Below are 22,297 nucleotides of genomic sequence, written 5' to 3'. Positions count from 1 at the left end.
TAACCTCATCCAGCAGGTAAACAGGAATCTCTGAATTGAAGATGATGTATATGTTTAAACATATTAACAGCATATCAACTCTGATTACTTAGTTACTTTCTCCCTCTGGGGTCCAACTGACATGTTTATGTTAAGGAAACCAAGACTCAATGCAAAGATTAAGTCAGCTGGACAGGTCCTGCTGGCAGAGAACACTATACTACTTGGAGCAAGGTCAGACAGAGTTTGTAGAAAATAATTCAATATTTACAAAATACAAAAATTATATATATTATTCCTGTAAAAGCCTTGTGTAAATTGTGTCTATTCTATAACATTTTACACCAGGATAATACAGGATTTTATACAACGCATGCAGTCTGGGTCTTTGGTGACCACCAATTATGTCTTTCACACCTTTCAGGAAGGAACAAAGATGTACTGAGCTAAAACTGATATGGACACCTCCAGTGTAATTTCTACAAATAAGGAGTATGCTATGCACACACTAACCAGTAACATCGTTTTATCCAATATTAGTCTGTCAGCATCTGGGCTTTGTATAAAAGTTTACTATGACCAAGTTGTGCAATTAAACTAGTTTGAATGTCAAAGTGCCAGAAGAAAAATCCCTAATGAAGTGTTATTGCACATATAATAGGTCAGGTTGTTATGTCCACTACTGCTCAGTATCTGCAGTTCCTAACAAAGGATTTATCATACAGAATGTTGTGGCTACATACAATTCTCAGTTTTTTACTCTCTGGTGTCTTTGTGCTTTCCTTTTGCTTTGGCTCATAGGTAATTATTAAGGATTATGTATTGACTACCCGCAATGACATGTAAGAAAATTAATGGTTTAAGGATTGCAGAAAAACGTTGTAGGTTAAGAGAATTGAATATTTCAGAGATGCATATTTTCAATTCTTACTCCTTTAGCCTTGCTATACACCTTTAAATAACTGCATCCCCCCATTGTCTAAATGGCCCTACAAGAAAGCTGTATTACATGCATGAATACCAATTTGTTAAATTGTTAATTTTCAGCTTAACACTTTTCTAGCACCCAAGACATAGTCAGCCGTAAGCTCACAGATTGCATTAAAACCTCACGTATTGAGAGCACTTATGGGGACTTTTCCACTATATTAAACAAAAAATAAAAAAGTTTTGACTATGCACTTTAATTAGGCTGCCTAATGCAACTAACATTACGGTGCATATAGTGTGTGTTAAAGCAAACAAGGCCTGAAGGGCCCTAAAGGTTGCAATTGGTCACTGGTTTAAAAACAAAAAAAAACCTTAAGACATTTAAAACTGAATATCCAGAAGTTTATTATTCCAAAGTGGCATTGGAAAAAGGATTTGTGGAATATCTGGCGCCAGCTAACATTTCAAGTTACAACTAGTTCATTTTTTAACAGTATCAATTTCAATAGGAAATGCAGACCCCAGGCTAAAGTAGTCTTAAACAGTCTAAACCAATTACCAAACAATCTCGCATATTTGAAGTGCAGCCCATTAATCTTCACCTACTCCCAGGTAGGTGGGAGTGTGGTGTAATTGACTTCAGATTAATACAGTAGCTGCAGCACAGAAGGTGTGTTGTTCATTTATTTTCCACAATACTAAATACATCACATTTAGCAGGAGGGAAGTCAAACCAAACATAGCACTTACAGCATATTCCTCTGGTGTGACCATAAGGACGTCAAATACGACAGCATCAAAGCTTTTCTTTAGGGCAGCGGAGTCTTTATCACTCAGGGATTCTGAGCTGCTGCTTTTCTGTCAAAAAAAAAAAAGAAAATTTGTCAGCACAATCTTCATGAGTTGACATACAAATAGAGTTTCGGCCTATATGGAAAGCCATTAGGTAATGCACACAAAAAAATAGATCTTTAACATGGTAAACATTTAAACAGAAAGTATAGTGCAGTGGCTCATAAAGCTTTTAATCAGAGGACCTAATTAACAAAAATGTTACTGTACAGAATACCCAAATACTGAGAAAATTGTTCTCATTTTTCCTGGTTATAAGGATACTGGTAAGTAAAGCTTTCCAAACATCTAGAAAATAATGATAATCCTAAGAATTTGCTTACTACCACATGCAGATATGTTTTCAGACCTTTATTTTAAATGCATGAGCAAATATAATATTTTTTTTAATTCATTTGTTTAACTAGATTTTCTTCATCTACATTTTAGGACTCGTTAGAAAAAAGTGATGAATTAGGACACATTATAAAAGGTTCACAAACTTTCAAGCTTCACTGTAGATGTTATTTTGTTAATGATTAACACAAATATATAATAATTCTATAATCAAGCACTAGACCATATGCCTGCAAAATCCTTTATCGTATGCAAGTGTTTCTTGGAGAACCAACGCAATTTTCTAGGCAAAGGGTGCACACCCCAAATAATAATTAGATTTTTTTTTCTTTTTGCACTTTGCATATGGATAGTGGTTAAAAAATTTGTTTTTTTTTTTTTCTTTTTTTTTCACAGGATTTTGAATACATCTTACCTTTACAGCATTTTTTACAAGTGCATAGGTTGTTTGAGTGGTAACGCACATCCAATGTGCTGTAAAGCAGGAAGCAGTGCTCAAACATGCAATGAAAAAATTTGACTTTCTCAAGGTACAATGCAGGGCTTTTCAAATGTTATTACTGTTAAACTGACAATGCATACATGATAATACTTTAATCTAAATCACTTGTAATGCGAGTTGAGAGAAAATTCTGTTTACCTCGGAAACATTAGCAGTGAGAGCAGCATTGCTCGACTGTCCGTTCATTAGGTCCATTCTTTCAGCACCATTAGTGCATGCTCCCTCCTCAAAGTGAGCGTAGAATGTTGATCATCTCATCTCCACGGAAGCAGGAGAATCATCGTTATGATCATCCTGCAAAGAAAACACAAAAATGGCAACAAAAAAAAATCAGTTGGCTAAAATCTATTACTGTAGACTGAATCCCTAGGACACACAATGGTTTGCTTACACATTCTTGTAAATATATCTGAGAAGTTTAACATAATTTTCATGTTTCCTAGTTTCTGGGACACATGTTTGTGATACGTATAGAACCCATATATGTTTCAGTCTTCTAATTGCTCTTTTAGACTGCTCACCAAAATACTTTAGGAACATTTTACATCTGAATTTGAATGAAAATTTTCTGAGAGAGCCCTGACTATTGATTTATTCTGAAACACTAAAATAAAGTTTTTTTTGTTTTTTTTTAAATAACTTTAACCATCAGATAATCTAGTCAGTCTGTCTATCAGTCTAGTTAAAGCAGTAGTTAAATTAAAAAATCATTACATTAAGAAATTACTACTACATACATCTGTACATGAAAAGTGACTACTCAGAATTTTCGTATTTTAGGTGGAATTCCAAGTAACCCACCTACCTCCACTCCTTTAGCCTTTACCCCACCACTTATCCACCCAAACTTGTCCTACAACATTTTCATATCACTTCAGCTTTTGATCCCCAAGGCGATACGGTTTGGATATATTTAACAATGGTACATCATTGTAAACACTTTATAAAAGGTAAATAAAGATATATATATTTTTTTACAAATACAGAACTGGTCATGTAATAAACAGCTAATCTATGAACACAGATCAGAGGATTCTCACCGATACGAACGGTTGTGTTTGTCTTAGGTGAGAACATGACGTGTCCAGCAGTCACCTGATGACGTTCATGGATCTATCAGAATGGATCCATGAACGACTGCTATACATGTCAATGGAGAAGAGCACAGCAGGGTGCTGCTCAACCCCACTCTCCCCTCCATAGAACAGAATTGGTGCTGTGTGTACAGTTCTCATTTATTTGTCACTCTGTCAACTTGCAAGAAACATTGTAGGTGTGTATGCAACAAATCAGCAGCTGTAACTTACCTATAAAATCTCCCCTTTAACTTTACAGTCAGGATGCTTGGTCATCACTGACAAGCCAGGTATATTTAATAGCAATGGTTATGGGTGAAAGGCAATTTCAATCGTCATTTTTTGCAATTATTTTAGAATGATTTATTATGGGAGAAATGGTAGTGATACTTTAAAAATGGAAAATAAATGCCTCCAGATAACTTGGATCCATGCCCAACTATATATAATAATCTAGTTTTAACTTTTTGGCCTGAAAATGTAACATTAATGGGGAAAAAACTGACATGGTATTTGTATAATTTTATCAGCTTTACGACAGGCACATGATGGAACAAGGAGGGTGGAAAGTTTTCAAGCAGCACCACCTAGTGGCAACAGATTGTTATTCTGTGTATATAGATTAAACAAAGCTAAGAATTATTAAGGCTACGGTTTCTCCTCTTGACTACCAGTTTTGAACATCATATTAAAATTGGAGATCTATAGTAATAAGTACAGTAATAAGACTAAACAAAACACAAAATATTTGGAATGCCAATTCCAAATTCTTGCACTGCCAAAACATATTCCAGAATGCCATTAGTAAAGTTTAAAACATTGAGTAGCCAATCCATAGTAGAGAGTAGAGAAAGATTTGACACACAAAAAATTAGTAAACCTGCACTGGCTGTAGCTAGTCTTTCAAAAGTTCAGGAAAAAAATAACAAATTGTTTCTCCTCTTTAAGGGGTGAAGAATGCTTCAAACCTGTCATATGTTCCTTATCTGCTGTCTAATTTACAGGACAAGTGAAGGGGAAATATATATGTGAGACAGCACAGTATAGAGTAATGCCAATCGTACATTGGTTGAAAGGTGCACAGCCAGGTCAATGATTGCCAACTTCCCAGATATTGATAGAAGCACATTTATAATACAAAATGTAACTATGCAGTTATAAATAGTGCTTTCTTTCATTGCAGTTGTCTTGCATAAAAAATGGAGGGGTAAAGGAAGCTAAAACACAGAATTTCTGTGTACTTCTTTACCAATACTCTTATTCATTTCAATAGAAACCTTTTCTGAAATTTTGGCAGATCATTCATGCTTTCTAAGCAGAGATATTATTTACCTGCAAATAGCCTTAGTTTACACCTGCTTGGGGGGCAAGGAATCCTGCAAGGCCCTAGCGCCTGGCATCTCTGACACTAGCACTGCAACGGCAGCTGGTGGTAGTGAGCAGTAGTGTACCATTCATTTCTTCCCCCATTCTCTCCTTTTGGCTGCTGTGGGTGGAAGTTACATGTCCCCCCAAGGCCACAGTTCAGTGGCATGTGAAAGCATTAACTTCACCGTGACCAGTGTAAAAATGAAGCTTCTCTTGTTTTCTTTTGGTTTGTAACCATTTATTATTAAAATTATTAAAAAGTATTTTTATAGCCTCAACATTTTAAGCAGCGTTGTACATTAACAATATAACAGTAATTATTTGTATGCAGTGTTCTCCCCGGCCCCTTTTAGCTGGGCGCACCACCTGGCACTTTTCAATAACCACTCGGCTGTTTTTGGGTGGTTACTGAATAGCTGAAACACAATACAAGGGCTGCCAAGCGGCTACTATTTCTGCCCACCCGGCTTAAAAAATTTCCGGGTTCACACTGCGTATGCTATATGCAAACAATCCCCATGTCAGAAATGAATAGATATTCTGTGTCCAGCTCTCATTTCTTGTTTTGTCCCAAAGAAAACATTACACTGACAATTAGTGTTTAACTTGTGTAGACGTGAGAGTAGGTGGGTCTGAATAGTTTGGAAAGAAAACTGGGCAAGGATAAATAACAACACTTACAACAATGCTATGTATTGTCAGGCCACAACAGGACTTTGAGTGTAATTCTGGCAAAACTTAGGTTTTATTTTGCCCATACATTGTCTAAAACATACACATAACCCTAAACTCATAACAGTTCTACCAATTTAGCCAAAAACTGCACAACATGAAAGACAACCACACAGAATAAATCTGATGATCATACAGTGCAATCTAGAGAGGGGAAAAAAACAAACACAAAGTATCTTAAAGTAAGGGGGGGGGGGGACCATTTGACTCACCTTTGTTTACAGCATTTTGCAATAGAAAAGCCATGTTTCTATGTAAATGTGCCCATTACCTAAAAGGTATTATGTATCTGGAATGCCAACCAAAGATTTATTAAGAGGATAGTCGGCAGAAATGTACTAAAAGCCATCTCATTTTACTACTTAGAAAGGAAGGATTAAGTTCGTTTAGGTTTATGTCCACATGCCTCTCACTCCCTCTCCAAACACTTGCCTGGCTCTCTGCAATGAGAATATTACAGCTGCAATTCTGGCAGTAAGGTTTAATCTCCGCAGCTGGAGGATTAAAGCAAACACTGACCACCCAGTACTAAAGTGCACACGCCGAGACCAACATTATCTGAAACACATCATGGACCACATTAAAGATATAACAGCAAAAAAAAAAAAAAAAAAGCAAGCACAAGGTAAAACACACACACTTACTTGTAAATGAACACTTCAAACGAGCTTAAAAAGAACCTAAGATTTTGTAAACTGCAAGAAACAAAAATACAGCATGTCTGGTTGTAGTTCCTATTCTCTGCCTTTATTACCTTCTAAATCACAGACGCAGAATGAGTATCCAGCCCATATGTTCATCTAATTGTCACACAGTTATCTGAATGGTTGTTGTTTCAGGTGTGTGACCATATTTACTGAAACCAAAAGATCAGCCTTACATCCGGCCAATTGGCATTCTTTAGAATGAGTTCAGCAATGGCAGCTTTCATTATGTCTCATGGCAGGTTCGTTTCAAAGTCTGTGTTTTTTCTTTTTTCACAGATATACATTTAGAAAAAGGATTTTGAAGTTTCAAAGCTTGTCTCTGGCATCAGTTTGAGAAGAGGATTCAGAATTCATTGACAGGTTCATTTGACTTGCTTTAAGCAGGTGCTACATTTCCATAGACTTGTATGAGAATGTAAAACCTGCCACAGTGCCTTAGTAAATCAGCCTTTGTGTTTTCGTGTGGAGCCTGCAAATGTGTGGCTATCTGCTCAAAGGAAACATGGGCTTTGCTTCTTGTGTTACACAATGAATGAATTCTGCCGTTCTTCTTACATTGACAGTTAGTGAGTTGGTCAACCCGATGCAAAATGCACACACTTAATGGCTGTTCTTTTACGTAAACTGATAAGCTGTAACACATCACATTTTTTGTTTTTGATAGATAAGGTGAGCAAAGTTGTCCTGCCAGTTCTCGTCACTGGAAATGATCAGGAAATATTGTTTACAGTGACAGAAATGTAACTTGTGCATACAGACTTACAATGCTGCCCCTTCCTAACCCAGGCTAAAAACTATACTACAAAGGGTCAGTACAAAGACTGCAGCACAACTTTATACATTTATTTGTAATTATTAAAACAAGACCATAGATTCCCCCAAGAACAGCAAGGCTCCCACTCCATAGCTACTGGAATTTGAAAAGTTTTTCTTTGAAGGCTGTGGCTGCTTCATTAATATTATTAATATTAATATTATTATTATTAATAGAATCACAGCATCCCCCCCTTTTTTTTTTAAAGCACCTGGAATTTATAAAGCTGATGAAAATTAAAGTTCAAATGGATTTACTTCATTTTTTCACAACATAAACAATGTGACTTGCAGCTGATAGCCTGAAGTCTAGCAGATTTTAAAATAAAGGATTTAAGAACCTGTTTGAGAATAATAAAAACACAGAAGCCAAGCACAGGTCATGCTACACTTGCCTCAATAAACATAACACTCGGGCTACAAGTGTTCAACACACAGCCAGAAGGCACCGTCTAATGACTGCAAAAGAAAAACATTTAGAAAAGGCAAAGACATACCATAATTTAGAGTCACTGAAGCTAATAGAGTAGCCGCACTCTTGAATAACATGCAGCTAATTAAATCCTAGACATCTTTTTTTGTTAATGACAATTGCAAATCTGTATTCTGTGAATGCCATGCTCTATTTAATTTCTCCTACTTGAGCTTATTTGTGCAAAATCCTACAATCACCAAAATCAATCCACATCAATTTATGAAACAAGACAGATTTAAACTTTAAAAGATGACATTTCTACCAAGATGGCTCTTCTACCACTTTGAATGGTTTATTTGATTATCAATGTACACATATGTATCTAAACAATGTCACCTAAATAGAATAATAGATTGCCAAAAAGATCATTGCTGATCTTTTGATCTTGAAGGCACAAATTGCTAATTGCTCAAGCAACCCCTAGCAACCTCAGGAGGAACTCTAGTTGAGAAATACTGACAAAGTGAGATGTCAGGAGTTTTTCACACATAGAACAGCATGCCATGTACAGCAGTCAGAAGTATTTGACAGCACAGACTAGGAAGCCATATGCAATTTATAGAAGTACCTACACCTGTCACTGCCACACAGCCCAGAGACCTTCCTAGCCATCTACGAAAACACCAACATGGTTGAAATTCCCATTCACACAAAACACAACCCTTCTCCCCTGCCAAGCAATAATTTCAGTCTGCTAAGAAGTCACCTAGATGCCTTCTAGAATGAAGGCAGGAGTGAGTGAAGATCTCAACACAACCACAAACTCTAAGAAAAAAAAACATAACCTAAACCAATGACATAACTTATGGATAGCGGTTCTGAAATTGGAAGGCAAACAAAACATTCACTCACAATGCTAAACCACTAATTTCCTTTTTGTACAAAAAACAATATATAATAATACCACCGATCAGTGTGATTGTAACCTATGGAAAAGAAAATTAGTAGCCATGTAGCATCCTTACCAAACAAATTCAAAACTTTTTCTGGGTCCTATTTTTAGACATCAATTTCTCCTTTTGGTCCGTTTTGGTTTTATGATTTCTGAACAAAACTCCCAAAGCCAAGTAAAACTATTGGTGCTTCCTGTAGCTCACAATATTAATTATTATTATTAATCATAATAGGGGAGACAAAGGTTTACAGTAAATCTTGATTTCAGATGTACTGTTTATACTCAAGTTGAAACAGATTTTTGTGACCTGAAAATGCCACTAGAAAAAAAAATTTTGGTTTATACTCAAATCACCATTAGACGACGCTGTGTCATGTAAAATGTACCCAAACTTTTTCTGTGAGACACTGAGTTTGTTACATACTTTACATGATGACACAGTGCCATCTACCGATGGCCAACAATAATGCACAAAAAAAAACATTTAGGCGCAATTGACCTCTCATACCAAGCTATAAAAAAAAAAAAAAAAAAAAAAATTAAAAAGGGGGAAAATGGGAAACAAACTATGCCCATGTGATTTTTTATTTCACCCCTTTAAATAAAGGTTAGAAAAAACACAATGGACTTATTCACATAAATTTTATTGGCATTTTTGACGATTACCATTATGAAATGTATTACTGACAACTGTATTATGTGACTTATGTATATACTCGGGGGCAATGTACTTTGTATGTTTTTTTATGGTAAAAAGAGGTAAAACCTTGGTTTATATTTAAAAAAAACACTAGAAATTTAAGAAAACTGGACCAAATGTTTTCTCTTTGTCTTTGACAAGACTGTTCATAGAATTATATAGGGCAGAGGTCACCAACCCCCAGTCCCGCTCTGGCCGGTGCACCCACTGGTGAGGTCAGGAGAAGGACCCCGCTTGGGGGTGGCGGGGGGGTTTGGCGCACCGGCCAGAGCTCCGGACCATGCCTCCCAGAGACATCGCAGGCTCAGGGCAGTGGGTGGGTTGTGTTTTTAGACACAACCCGCCCACTCTTCCATTGCAGGCTGCGATGGGAGAGTGGGTGGGTTCTGGCATCATGACGTCACTCTGGGGGGGAAGCTTCTTCCCCTTTAAGTGATACACAGCTCCCCGCGCTTGTGGGCACTCCCAACACATATGCATCATCTCCATTTTATATTTAACTATAACTTGTGTTACTTATGTGTTGTCATAATTGCCAGTTTGTTACCCACTCACTGTCACACTTACCAATTCTTTCCTTTTTATTGCAAAATTTACTATGTTTGCCCACCACTGTCTATTTGTTGCAACCACATATCGAATACCCATGTATTTTCATGACAGCCCATTTATAGCACACTCGTTGTCAACATTTGCATTGGTTGCTGACCTATTATCAAGAATAACAAGGTTTCGATCATGTTCAGAATCATATAACATCAGCTCCCAGGATGTTGTGCTGGAATGCAGATTTAAACCATCAAATCACACTTCTATAAACACCAAGATTTTGGAAAATAAGCTGTCCCCCAGAAAAGTCGCAGGCTCATAAGATTCCAAAAGTTACCTGATGCCTTAACTTTCAGTTTAAATAAAAGAATCACACTTCACAAAGAAAAGGCAACTTTTTCTAGACTTTCTATGTGAATACAATACTCCAAAACGTTATGGACCAATTAATCCTGGGGTCTTCATTGTAATGTAATGACTTTCATGGAAGTTAGTGCACTAAAGAAGGCCCTAAGACTTTTTTGCAAGAGTTCAGAAGGAACCTTTATATGACTGTGACTAAGAATGCATGAGAGGTTGTGTGGGCACACAAACAAACACGGCCCATGAGCCAAGTCTTGCCAGCAGCTGAATCTTGCCTCCTATTCATGCTCCGAGATCTTGACAGTGTGGCCTCTCTGTCACAACCGATTCCAACACCAACGTCATCCTCACAACTGTGTGCTCTATCCCAGTGCATTCCCACAACAGGCATTTCATTACTCTCTTTGAGGAATTCTTGGCATTTTCCATTGAGCTCATGTAACCATCACACACAAGCTGCTTTATGCAGCTGTACATGGGATAGGAATGAATGTAAGCTCTCCAATATAGGCTTAAACAATGAAATAATAAGTTGATTTAAAAATCACTTGTTCTGCTTTTATAGTTTCTTGGTCTTTTTAGGCTGGGATAGGCAAAAAAAAATACATAGTATAAAGGGATTTGACCTGCTTTCATTTTTTGTAAGCGGATTAGGAAAATTAAATGTTAAAAATAAATTTTGTCGAAGCCGTTTAGAGCTGAATATTTCCTCCAAGAGCACTGAACAGGCACATGGTTATAACACGGGACAGAAAGCAATATTGATGGTGCATTAGTTTTCCTTTTAATATACATGCAATGCTACATGACTGGGGTAAGCAGAAAAATTGGGTTGCAACTGTATAAGAATGTAGAGGAGGATAGGGAAAGAGGGTTTACCTTTTGTTCACAATCAGGATGGTTTTGTTACTTATATGATTAACAATGAAACAACCTTCAGGGAAACCCTGCTATAATTACTATATCCACAGATATGTACCTCTTACATTTCTGCCAGTGGGAAGAATGTCACCCTTGCAGATGGACAAAAAGAGCATTGGTGTCATTTAAACTGACCCGAGAGGCACAAATTGCTCATTGCTCAAGGATCCCCCAGCAACCACTGGAGGAACCCTACATGAAAAACACTGGTTTAGCAGATAAATCTGGGCTGACTAAATGTTCTTAAATTTGTGTACTGTGTCGTGGTGGGGAGCTGCAAAGGTAAATTTGTTTGGACCTGTTGCATTGTTGATTTAGGTAGCTACCAAGAGTTCTCTCCATCTCTCAATCAGCAAGCTCTGTTTCTTAAGCTTCGTACAGATATTACATTTTTATTGAGAAGAAACTCCTAATCCTCTTTGGTGAAAAACTAGTGTAACAGGCATCCCATAATGCTGTTTACCACACTGTATCACTAAATCAAGGACAACAGTTATTGTTCACAATAGGGATAATGTAGAGTCACTCATTTATTCTCATTTCTTCATACAACAGAACAGTGGTGTCTGCAAGGCATTATTGTTTTAGCATCACTAGAAACAATCATAATAAATTGCTTCCGGCAACAATTATTGAATGTCCGCGTGTGAAGAACTAGTGGTCGTCTAATTAAAATGGAACAAAACAAAAATCTTGCATGTGTACAGCTGTCCTCAAATGTTATTCACTAATCTGTCCTGGCAATTTAATGAACAATCCAGTAAGGATGATTGCTGTGCTTTTCTATAGAGAAGAACAGTGAGTGTTGCAAAACGCTTATATCCCCCATATCCCTCTCCACAGAGCAGACCAGCACAGTGTGTACAGAGATAGTTTATTCTCATGTCACTGGAAGATCACAAAATATAATTTCCAGAGACAGAAATTTAATGTGTGTATACGTAGCCTTACAATGCTGCCCTTCCCTTTCCCAGGCTAAAATAGGTACACAGAATACTACAGGAGGCCAGCACAAAAACTGTAACGCAACTTAAAAAAAAAGGAATTTTTAATTAATAAAATTATAAGTGAAATTAATGTCATAAATGTCTATGAATTTAAAAGTAATAAATATGCTGCTCTATTCGTATGGGCCCCAATATAACAGGGAATAGTAATAATAAATTATGAACAAACATACAGCATTTACAGGTTGTAATAAATGTCATCCAAACGTGAAAAAAAAAAGTTAAACTCTTCCAATTACTTGCCCATTTACTGTATTTTTGATCTTAGCCTGAGAATCCTGTAGGGTCAGAGGTGCAAAGAGAGATCAAAACTAGGCATATTAATTCCATAAGCATGCGTGAAATACAAAATCAAAATACTAGTAAATGCCAGATATAATAAAGACATTAAAATGGTTACATTTTAATTCTATCACTCAGTTCAGGGAAACTGAAAAGCAAGAAGTGACAGGGTGTCACTGAACAAGCCTTGATATATGCCCCTGGTTACTTGTAAATGCCAATATAATGTTGCTAGATAACAGCACAAAAAAACATGTAAAGAGTTCTATGAAGGAAAGCCAATCGCACTGTGTTTGTTTTATCATCACCTAGCATGATATCGGTATAAGCAGAGGGGCAACTTCATTTGGAAATCTCATTTTTGTTTTGTACATAAATCATCTTAGAAACTGGTTACACCTTTCTCCCCCAAAGCAGAAATGTAGGAAAATGAAAATCAACCAAGTCTTCACCAATTTGAAACATTCTTTATAAAGGAATCTTACACCCAGCATTCTTACACTTCACATGATTTGGCAACATCTCCCATCATCAGCTAAAGAATACCCACAGAATAGATTTACTGTACACACGGATAACCTGTTATTTCATATTGCATTCAGTGTGGGAAGGGAGAAGGTACTAAATATTCTCTTAACGTTAAAATATAATCTCAGATCAGGTAAGAGACAGATGATAAGATTGCATAGATGCATGTCAAAATATTCTCTGCCGATGCATAGGCTGTGCCGATGCATAGGCTGTGCTTCCATTCAATGCTATGGAGCCTTTGCAGTGAATGGAAAATGCAGGGCACGTGCCTACGTCAGGCTTGAACATTTTGTCAAGTGACTGTACGATCTATTTAGAAATATTTCCCTGGATCAGGCACAAGTGAGTATTGGGACCACAGCATCAGTATAAAAGTGGAGCTGCTTTAACAGCTACTGGTGACATAAGGGTACAGCAGCAAGAGCACTGGCATGTAAACAAACTTGTGACCCATAATGCCGCCAAGTTTAGTTCTTTAGCCTTACCTGCCACTGTTGTAACGCAAGAAATGCCAGGCCATTTACGCTTTTGTTTAGCATGATTTGTTTTTCATATAGTACATTATATTTTATGATGTCTCATGATATACTTTTACCAAATTTAAACTGAAGAATAATTTTTGTGTACTTATTTAACATAAAATAAATTAAAAACAAGCTATTTTGAAGGGGTGGAAAGGTAAAAATAAAATGTTTCAAAATATTCTAAGGAGCACCCGAGCTGAGCTGCTTGTGCCTTCCTCTTCTGCAATATAGAAATGTTAGTGGAAGCAAAGCTAAAAACTGCACAGGCACTAGAATTTATGTGTATTATTTCTGAGAAAGCATCTCGGTCCAGAAAATAGAAGCTGATCCCAGGTAAAACAGAACTCCAGCCAAAACCAAGATAACGTCATAAAACCAGCTTTTGTTCAGTCTTGATGACGATCACACACTCAACACATTTGTGACCTGCTCAGTGAAACTGCACTGGGGTCTTCATTTAAAAGAAATAAGAAGATAAGAGTCATCATAATAATATTGAAATATCTAAAATGCCTATTGGGTTCAAAGGTATAACCATGTTCACCGTCACATATACTGACAATTCTACAAAGGAAAAAAAAAAAATCAGGAAACTTGAAAAATGAATGTCAGGAAGCAAAAGCTTGAAATCATTAAACAAGTATATCCTAGAGTCGTCACGACATGGCTTGGTTTATGTTGTCACCATGGGGAGTAGGGAATATCACAAAGCTGAAAACTGCCCTGTGATTAAGCGGCATCCTGTGTTTGTGCTCTACAGAAAAAATATATATAAAAATTAATAAAAAGCAATTCTCACTCCAAACAAAATCCACATGTGGCAACAATACTCTTGTACTCCTTTGTGTTCTAAGGAATGGGCAGCAAAAAAAAGTCTATATAAAATATACCGCAACAGTACCATGCATTGCATTCTGCAGTCCTACCAATCATCACAGTTGCCAAGCCAGGAGGACAGACAGAGCAAACCCACCTCAATTTCCCAAGTGCATATGTTTCTATATTAAAGTTTAATTTTTGGGTGGAAGAAACTTTTTAAACGACCATTTTGAAGAGTTCTCCACATTCAATAAATAACTCTAACTATATGTTCTGTAAGATATCTTAAACCAGAACTCCCAGCATTGTAAATAAAGTTGTGCGAGATACCTGAGATAAACTGAAGAGATTAAAAAAAGAATGGAAAATGTTTGAAGCCGAGGTGCAAACACTCATCTTGTGAATTTACATTGCACCATCAATGTTTATGTTCAACAATTAAAACATCTAAAATACTTCAGATTCTTTGCAGCAAAACATTACTACTGGAGTGGAGCCTTTGCTGGCATAAGGATAAAGCCATGCTGGTGGCCTAAACCATGTCCAATCTAGTAAGAATGAGTTAGAGCAGTGTTTTCCAAACTTTATTTCACGCCATGCAACTATCACACTCTTACCAGTGTATAAGCAACACCAATTCAGAACGGGGGTATTTGTGGGCTCAATCTACCACCTGCATTATAGAAGCTTGATTAGCTGCAGCATCTACTACTGCCACAGCCACTTCTATCTTCTAGGGGTCTAGAAATCTAGCTTTTAAAGTATTTTTCTATAAAGAAAAATATGTGGTGATCTTGCAAAAAGGGTCCTTGTTCAGCAACTTCCTGTTATAAGGTGACAACTGTGGTGCTGTGGCCTTGCTAAAGACTATAATCAGTCCTGACAAAATACATTGAACAGGTGTGGTCTAAGGCAGCATTTCTCAACTAGGGTTGCTCCAGAGAATGCTAGGGGTTCCTTGAGCAATTAGTGCCTCTCAGGTCAGTATAGGTGACACTAACAATATTTATGGCCATCTATAAGGGTGACATTCTTCCCACTGACCAGCAATGTAAGAGGGATTCTTCCCACTGACCTCCACACTAATGTACTGTGAGTCGAGATTCCCTAAAGTCCTAAAAGTTATGTCAAGGGTTTCCTGATGTTAAAAAAAAAAACTGAGAAAGGCTGTTCTAAGGTAACAAAAAAAAGCTGTTTCATGGAAAAAGGCACCTGGTATAGTAAAATAAGCATATTTCACCATATTTACAGCTGCAGGGTATTAAAAGGAAACTGAAATTATTATGTTGTCTATAGCAACAAACAATAGTATTCTTTTAAATTCTACCTCATAATAGAAAATCATAACTGAATCCAGGTGCTAGTTGCTGTGCAAACCAGAAATATTTCCATAAATCCACCAAACAGAGCTATAAAATAACCGTTGGCAGGTAATTCTGAAACATCTTTGCTGTACACGTCTGTGCACAGAAGTGGAAAAAGTCTGTCACACCCAGTGCACTGAGGCACAATGGAGCAGAACACCCTTGCTAAGTGGAACTAGCTTGAAATTTACATACATCTTCATTGTGTACTTCAAACTATTTCACCAAATCACCTACTTTCACTGTTCCCATGCCAGCACACATCAAAGGTTTTTTTTGCTGTTTAGCTGCCACATCCCACAGAATAATAACTATAGAGCAGGTAAATATTAGTAGTCAAATTTTAGCTGGTCGAAAGCACAGCACCCAAATTTCTGACTTAATCAGGACTTTTTTTTATCTTTATTTTTTTTAGAAAGCCTATTTAGTTTTTATTTAAAAAAATGCCTTTTAGTAGCGTTTTCACTAAACATTAGATCTTTGGAGGATGTTCATGGGGGACGTACATGGTATGGAAGATTACAGAGTTCTGTCATTTCTACAGGATGGAGACATATTTTTAGAATGCATGACTACTGTACTCATGGCAAAAGGATATAGACTCTGCTATTTCCAACTTGGACCCTAAAGTGAACCAACCACTGAGAGATTATGTCATATCATGGCTATACTTATTTTGAAGAATGCGAATGACTTGGATGTAAAGTTTCATCTTTTGGTTTCAAAAGTTACACTCACACACCGGAAATAAGACTCTAGATAACTGCAAAACATGTTGTGCCATAATTAGTCGAACACCTGAGATGTATACTCAGTCTGGGTCATCGATTCAGAAGGAATTTTAAACAGACAAGCAGCAATTTTTAGAACCAGGTAGAAATGGCAGCTTACATAATCAGTAATAGTTCTACATAACAGTTAAAGCCACCAAAGACCTTTAAACCTGCAAACTACTACTACTTGCTGATCACTTCTCCTTTCTGTAGATTCACAATGCAACAGTAGGGGCAGGGTACTCTCCTCATTGCATTGACAATGATTAAGGCAATTACTTATAGCAGAAATTCTAGCAAGCAAGTCTATAGACATGTGCTTTGCATGTACCACAAAAAGTCTAAGCCTGCCGACAGCACAAAAAGTCCTTATTTTAGACATTTGATAAATATGACTCATCACAGGATGCATTAAGACAATGGGTGTTGTCACAGAAACTATTAGAAAATTGTCTGCTGTGTCCCAGAAAATCTAATAACTTCCCCTCCAGTGACTTCTTTGGAATTCACAGTAGGGGGGGGAATAAAAAATAAAAGAACACAGTTCTAAAAGTTAAATACCACTAAAGGGAGATTTCCACACATAGTTAACAAAACTGTGAGATGATAAACAACAAATTTCCCTTCTATGTTTCTATGTGACAGGGGATCAACATATTTCATTCTGGATCAACATGCATTTCTGGTTCAGCAACTAAGCTGTAAAAAAATAAAAATAAAAAAATAAGATAGTGTAAAAAAAAAAAAAAAAAAAATTGCTGCGGGAAAGTAAAATGAAGATAAAATTGCCTTGACTGGAGAGAGATCTACCATGCATGTTAACAGCTGAATCCTGGCTAAGAGCCACATGATATAACAACAGACCTATCATTGTTTATAAACTTTACAGCTGTACATTACCAGCAACTCTGTAAAAGTGAAACAATAACATAAAAATATTGTAATGCTTTCTATACAAGTTTTGTGCAACTTCAGCTTCAGCTCTGGGGACTTATCTCCAAAATAAACACTGATCTTTAATATTATTGCAATATCCTAAACCTTTTCCAAAAATTCCACCCAACTCACAGCTACAGATATAATGAAGGTAATAAAATACTTAAGATGAGCCCCAGGGATACAAGTATTTATGCTGAAAGTACATTTTTTTTTACAATGAGGACATTCCTCTTTAGCCACTTGCACACATTTCAAATAAATAAAAACAAGACTGAAGGGGAAAGAGTACAAAGAGGAGTTAAGGAGCTACCAATAGTTTAACATAAAACTGTCCTAGCTGTACATGTACAGCAGCATATTTATCATGCTAAGGAGTCTCAATCTTATAGATAAGTGTATTAATAAGATAATTATTATTGTTTATATAGTGCATTCGTGTTTCAATGCATGTTTATATTTGCTATTCATGTTTCTCCTAAAGAATCAATTCTGTGCGAAACGCATAGAGAAAAATATATGTGCTGTAATGTATTTCAGTGGAAAAGTGTGCTTTGATGCGATGGACACTAAATGAGTCACCAATGGAAAATTGCCTTTAATGTTTTTAATATATAGGCAGAGTCCTCTCCCCAGAATTTTTTTTTTAAGCTGGGATGGAAGTGTGTGTACGTGGGCGGTGACCCTGGTATTGTAACCCAACTTTTCAGTAAACACCCAAAACAGCCAGTTACTGAAAAGTGTCGGGTGGTGTTCCCAGGTAAAAGGTACTGGGGGGAACACTGAAGTGTTGATAAAAAGGAGTCTTAATATTTTTGAAAAAGTACCCTCAAAATCCTATGAACATTTTTAAACAAAAATCTGTGAATGATTTTGGAATGTGCTGGCATTAAGGACTTATTAATCATTTTATATCAAGTATGATCTTCAACAAATCTATAAACTTTTTAATGTGGAAAGTTGGATGCAAGCGGAAAAAACACACGCACACACATTGAGGTCAGAGGCAGATTGCCCATTGACACCCCGGATCATTCCCATACAAAAGAACTGTTCTTTTACAAAGTTTGGGAACCAGAATCTCAAGTAGTTGTTTCTATGCTCTTTTTTGTTTGTGTTTATTCAATGCATTGTGTTTTCTATTCCTTTGTCTGTTACACCTGGCTATCCTGCCAATTTCTTAGCACAATCTCTCCTCTATTTCTCCCTTTTTTTCCTCAGCCAAAGGAAGTGGAAAAAAAAGCAATCATGGTTTATGTAGTACAATATTTTAAAAGCCCAGGCAAGATATGCTATTAAGTTAATGCTTTATTAAATCTATTTTAAGATGTAAAAGCAAACAAGATAGGTACTTGAATTTATGACTAAATAGCAATGTAATACAAATAAAATACAGCAAATTATCTATGCCTAATACTAAGGACAAAAAACATTTGTCTTTTACTTGTATTATATTGCTATTTCGTTTGGCTTGGAGCCTAAACCAAACACTTGTTTTGATTGTTTTTTTGTTAGGTATCTTTTCATTTATTAGTTGTGTGATGGTTCTCACTAACCCGAGGAAGGCCATAAGGCAAAATGCGTCGGAAACTGAGACTAATCTCACTACGTAGTGTTTTGTTATGTTCTATATTTTCTTCTTGGAAACAACTGTTTTATATAATTCCAAGATTAATAGTATATATTTTAGCTTTCCTGTTTTACCCTACAGAGACTGTTGGGGCCAAGACCATTTTTTGGGGGGGATTTGTACCTGTTATTTTTATATTGCAAGTTCTTATATTGCAACTTATTACTGTACGAATCACAATTGTACATGCACACAAATATTTAGTTATTAAACAGCTAGCTGCCAAAAAAAACCCTTCTACTATTGATTCTTATTATCATTTAATATCTAACATTAAGGGTTCAGCAAAACGTAATTACCTCTGGAACAAAGAACCTCCTGAGCTAAATGCCATTTGCTCATATGAAAAATTCAGATTTTGAAAAATGCCTCTTAGCCGCATGTAACGGTCATGACACGTGATGACATAATATCACTACAGGACACAGGCAACCAAGCTTCTGACACACCCAAAGGTTTGCTGGATAGTGTAGAATCCTCATGCAACAGTATCAGTGAAACCACAGGGGAACAGAAACATCAGCAGCATAAAAAAAAATAGATTTATTTTCCAAAAGTCATTTTATTGTTGTTTTTATCTTCATCTTTAGGTAACGAAGGTTAACTTTAACATCTGTCTTTGTCTTTCATTACGGTTGTATCCCAAGCTGAAAGAAATTCAAAGGCTGCTTACGGACTCACAAAAGCTACACAACACAAGTGTTATGCAAGTTACAGGAAAGAATTTACCAAGTCCAGGTTGGTAAGACTCTCAGATCATCTTTTAGCAGATATTTCAGCAGAAAAACTGCTGCATTTCCTAACGTTTAAATTAGGCTACGTACACAAGTCCAATGGTTCTCATCCGATAATCAGCTCAGGGCCAATATTGGACGAGAACCTAGTGTGTGTACAGCCCCCGTCGTCCATTGTCCTGGTAGGTACACGGACGTTGAACAATCTCAATAAAAGTGAAGGGCAGGGTGCCGCTCCGTTGTTCTTCGCCTTCCCTCTTCATAAAGCAGAACAGTGCTGTATGTACAGCGCTCGTTCATGCATCGCGCAGTCCTTAGTGGCTGGAAAGGATCTTTCACGATCCTTTCCGATGACAATTATTGCATGTGTGTACCCAGCCTTAGAAATTAGAGCATAAGAATGGTGGTAATATACACAGCAAATAACTATGCTGAAGATGTGTGTATAATATGAATCATCGCTTGAATGAAAAAAGACCCTGCCAAAAACCTAGGGAGCTGATAACTTTTGCTTTCTGTTTCTGCATTGTTTCCAGCAACAGAATCATGGATGAGCACTGTACAAACAGTTCTGTTGTTCTGAAACCAGAAGGGCCTCACCGTGTCCCCCATTAAAAAAAAAAAAAAGCAGCAGTCATTAGGGGGATCTGGCACAACAGATCATTAAACGATGTTTGAAGTCCCTATTTATTGTACAGCGCTGCATAATATGTTGGTGCTATATAATTCCTGTTTAATATTAATAAAAAGCAGCTGTACTGATTTTCACGCAAGATAATTATGAATCTTCATCTTATATCATAAAAACATCTTTATACTCCATTCCACTCCTAAAGGCAACCAAATAAGTCTGTTGGTTCATGAATGTGTGGGCAACCTTTTCATTATCATATATATTTTGTAAAAAAAAAAAAAAAAAAGATAAAATACAAGATCTTTTCCAAGCTGCAATGTCTGTAAGGTAGCCTGCCCTTTTAAAGACTGCCACCACCCCTGGTATCATTTTGCAAGGCTTCATCACTGATATTTACATGGTTGACTTGGTATTTACAGAGAAACCTCTTTTCCTACCAATTACCTGCATACAATGCTCAGCAGACAGAAGATGAGATAACTGAAGTAATGCTGCAGGGCAAAAATGAAATTTGAGTAAGAAGTGACAAAACAATGGCATCAGATGTCCAAAGTAAAACATTTCAGGGTTGATTTCATTTAACAGGGACAGCAGATCTTCAGGAAAATTTAAGAGAATAAAAAAAAACAACAAAAAAAAAAAGGCTTCCAATCAAGACAAACAAGCAAAATGCTATGGAGGACAAAGACAAAAAAACACCTGTGAGATTTCTATTGTCCCAGAAAAGAAAATCCGTCATCATTTTTAGGGTTCACAAGCAGAGAGTTTTTTTTATTTCCTTCCCATCAGCAACTGTGACCATGATCAAGATGCTCTTTGCAGCATCTAAACAAATACAACATTTATGTTGAAGGAGCATGGTGATTAGGGCCGCCAAGTTGCTGGTCACCTAGAGATGCCTGGGAACAGTTTTCACCATCCACGTGAACCAGCCCTTCATCTGACACCAGGATAACAAATAAAGGTTAATGGAAGTCAATGGGAAAGAAGGGAATGTAAGTAAAATTTTAATGCACCTGCACTTTGCTGGTGTTTTTTATGAAAAATTTTTTTCAGATAAGATAGACTAATTTCCAGGTTAATTGAAAAGGTAAATAAAAATAGGAAGTAAAAATTTCAAAGTGCAGGATATGAGATGAACCTATATTCCATGAGGATAGAAAACCATTGCCATGCATTCCCCTGTGTATCCAAACCAAGCAAAATCTACCTTCAAGTTTACTAAACATTTTATAGTTTATTAGGTTTGGTACACACAATGTGTGCATGGTCTGGGTCACTGTAAAGCCGCATACACAAGTGCAATTCTTGTCGTTGGAAAGGATCTTTCAGGATCCTTTCCAACAACTATGCACTGCACAATGCATGAACGAGTGATGTACATACAGCATTGTTCTGCTCTATGGAGAGGGTAGGGGGAGAGAGACGGAGAGGCACCCTGCTGTGCACTCTCCCAATTCCCTTGCATTAGGATCGCGCGTCGTTCATCGTTCGTGGCGTGGATCCGCCAGGTCGGATCCACGGACGATGAACGACGCGGGCTGTACACACGCCAGATTCTCGCCTGATAACCGGCCGAAGCCGGTCATTCAAGGGTCATTCCCGTCTAGATCACAGTGTGCAGAAACACAAAGTATTCAAACTAGGAAAAGAAACACAGTAACTTTACAAGAAAAATAATTATTTCCTCTTTATAGTGAAAAAATATTTGTTGCTGTAAAAAAAAAAGCACTAAAATTTCTATGAAAGCAAACCTGTCACTATAGTAACTTGCTTCCTTTAAAAACTGCTGGTTGCCATACATACTTTTTTATCCTTACAACTAAGCTACTGCAAATATGAATTACTGACTGCTCTATAACTGT

The 22,297-nt window shown here is 36.8% G+C and overlaps 1 protein-coding gene across 8 annotated transcripts in view; it reads right to left on the bottom strand.

The window, feature by feature from the left end:
* The window catches only part of RALGPS2 (Ral GEF with PH domain and SH3 binding motif 2), a 132,994-nt gene that overhangs the window by 89,508 nt on the left and 21,189 nt on the right, over positions 1–22,297 (bottom strand). For 7 of the 8 annotated variants that reach the window (XM_072419747.1, XM_072419752.1, XM_072419753.1 and 4 more), the window contains exons 2-3: positions 2,738–2,893; positions 1,660–1,767 (exon numbers count right to left, since the gene is read on the bottom strand). In XM_072419747.1, the coding sequence (XP_072275848.1) occupies positions 1,660–1,767; positions 2,738–2,794 (165 nt within the window). In that variant the 5' untranslated portion in view covers positions 2,795–2,893. Of the gene's footprint in view, positions 1–1,659; positions 1,768–2,737; positions 2,894–12,448; positions 12,571–22,297 lie in introns of those variants that run through there. The other variant, XM_072419748.1, reaches the window with a different exon arrangement.

This window comes from Pyxicephalus adspersus, chromosome 8 (genome assembly GCF_032062135.1).
Source record: "Pyxicephalus adspersus chromosome 8, UCB_Pads_2.0, whole genome shotgun sequence".
NCBI classification, from domain to species: domain Eukaryota; kingdom Metazoa; phylum Chordata; class Amphibia; order Anura; family Pyxicephalidae; genus Pyxicephalus; species Pyxicephalus adspersus.
Note: the sequence above shows the minus strand (reverse complement) of the source record. Positions and strands in the feature narration are given on the sequence as shown.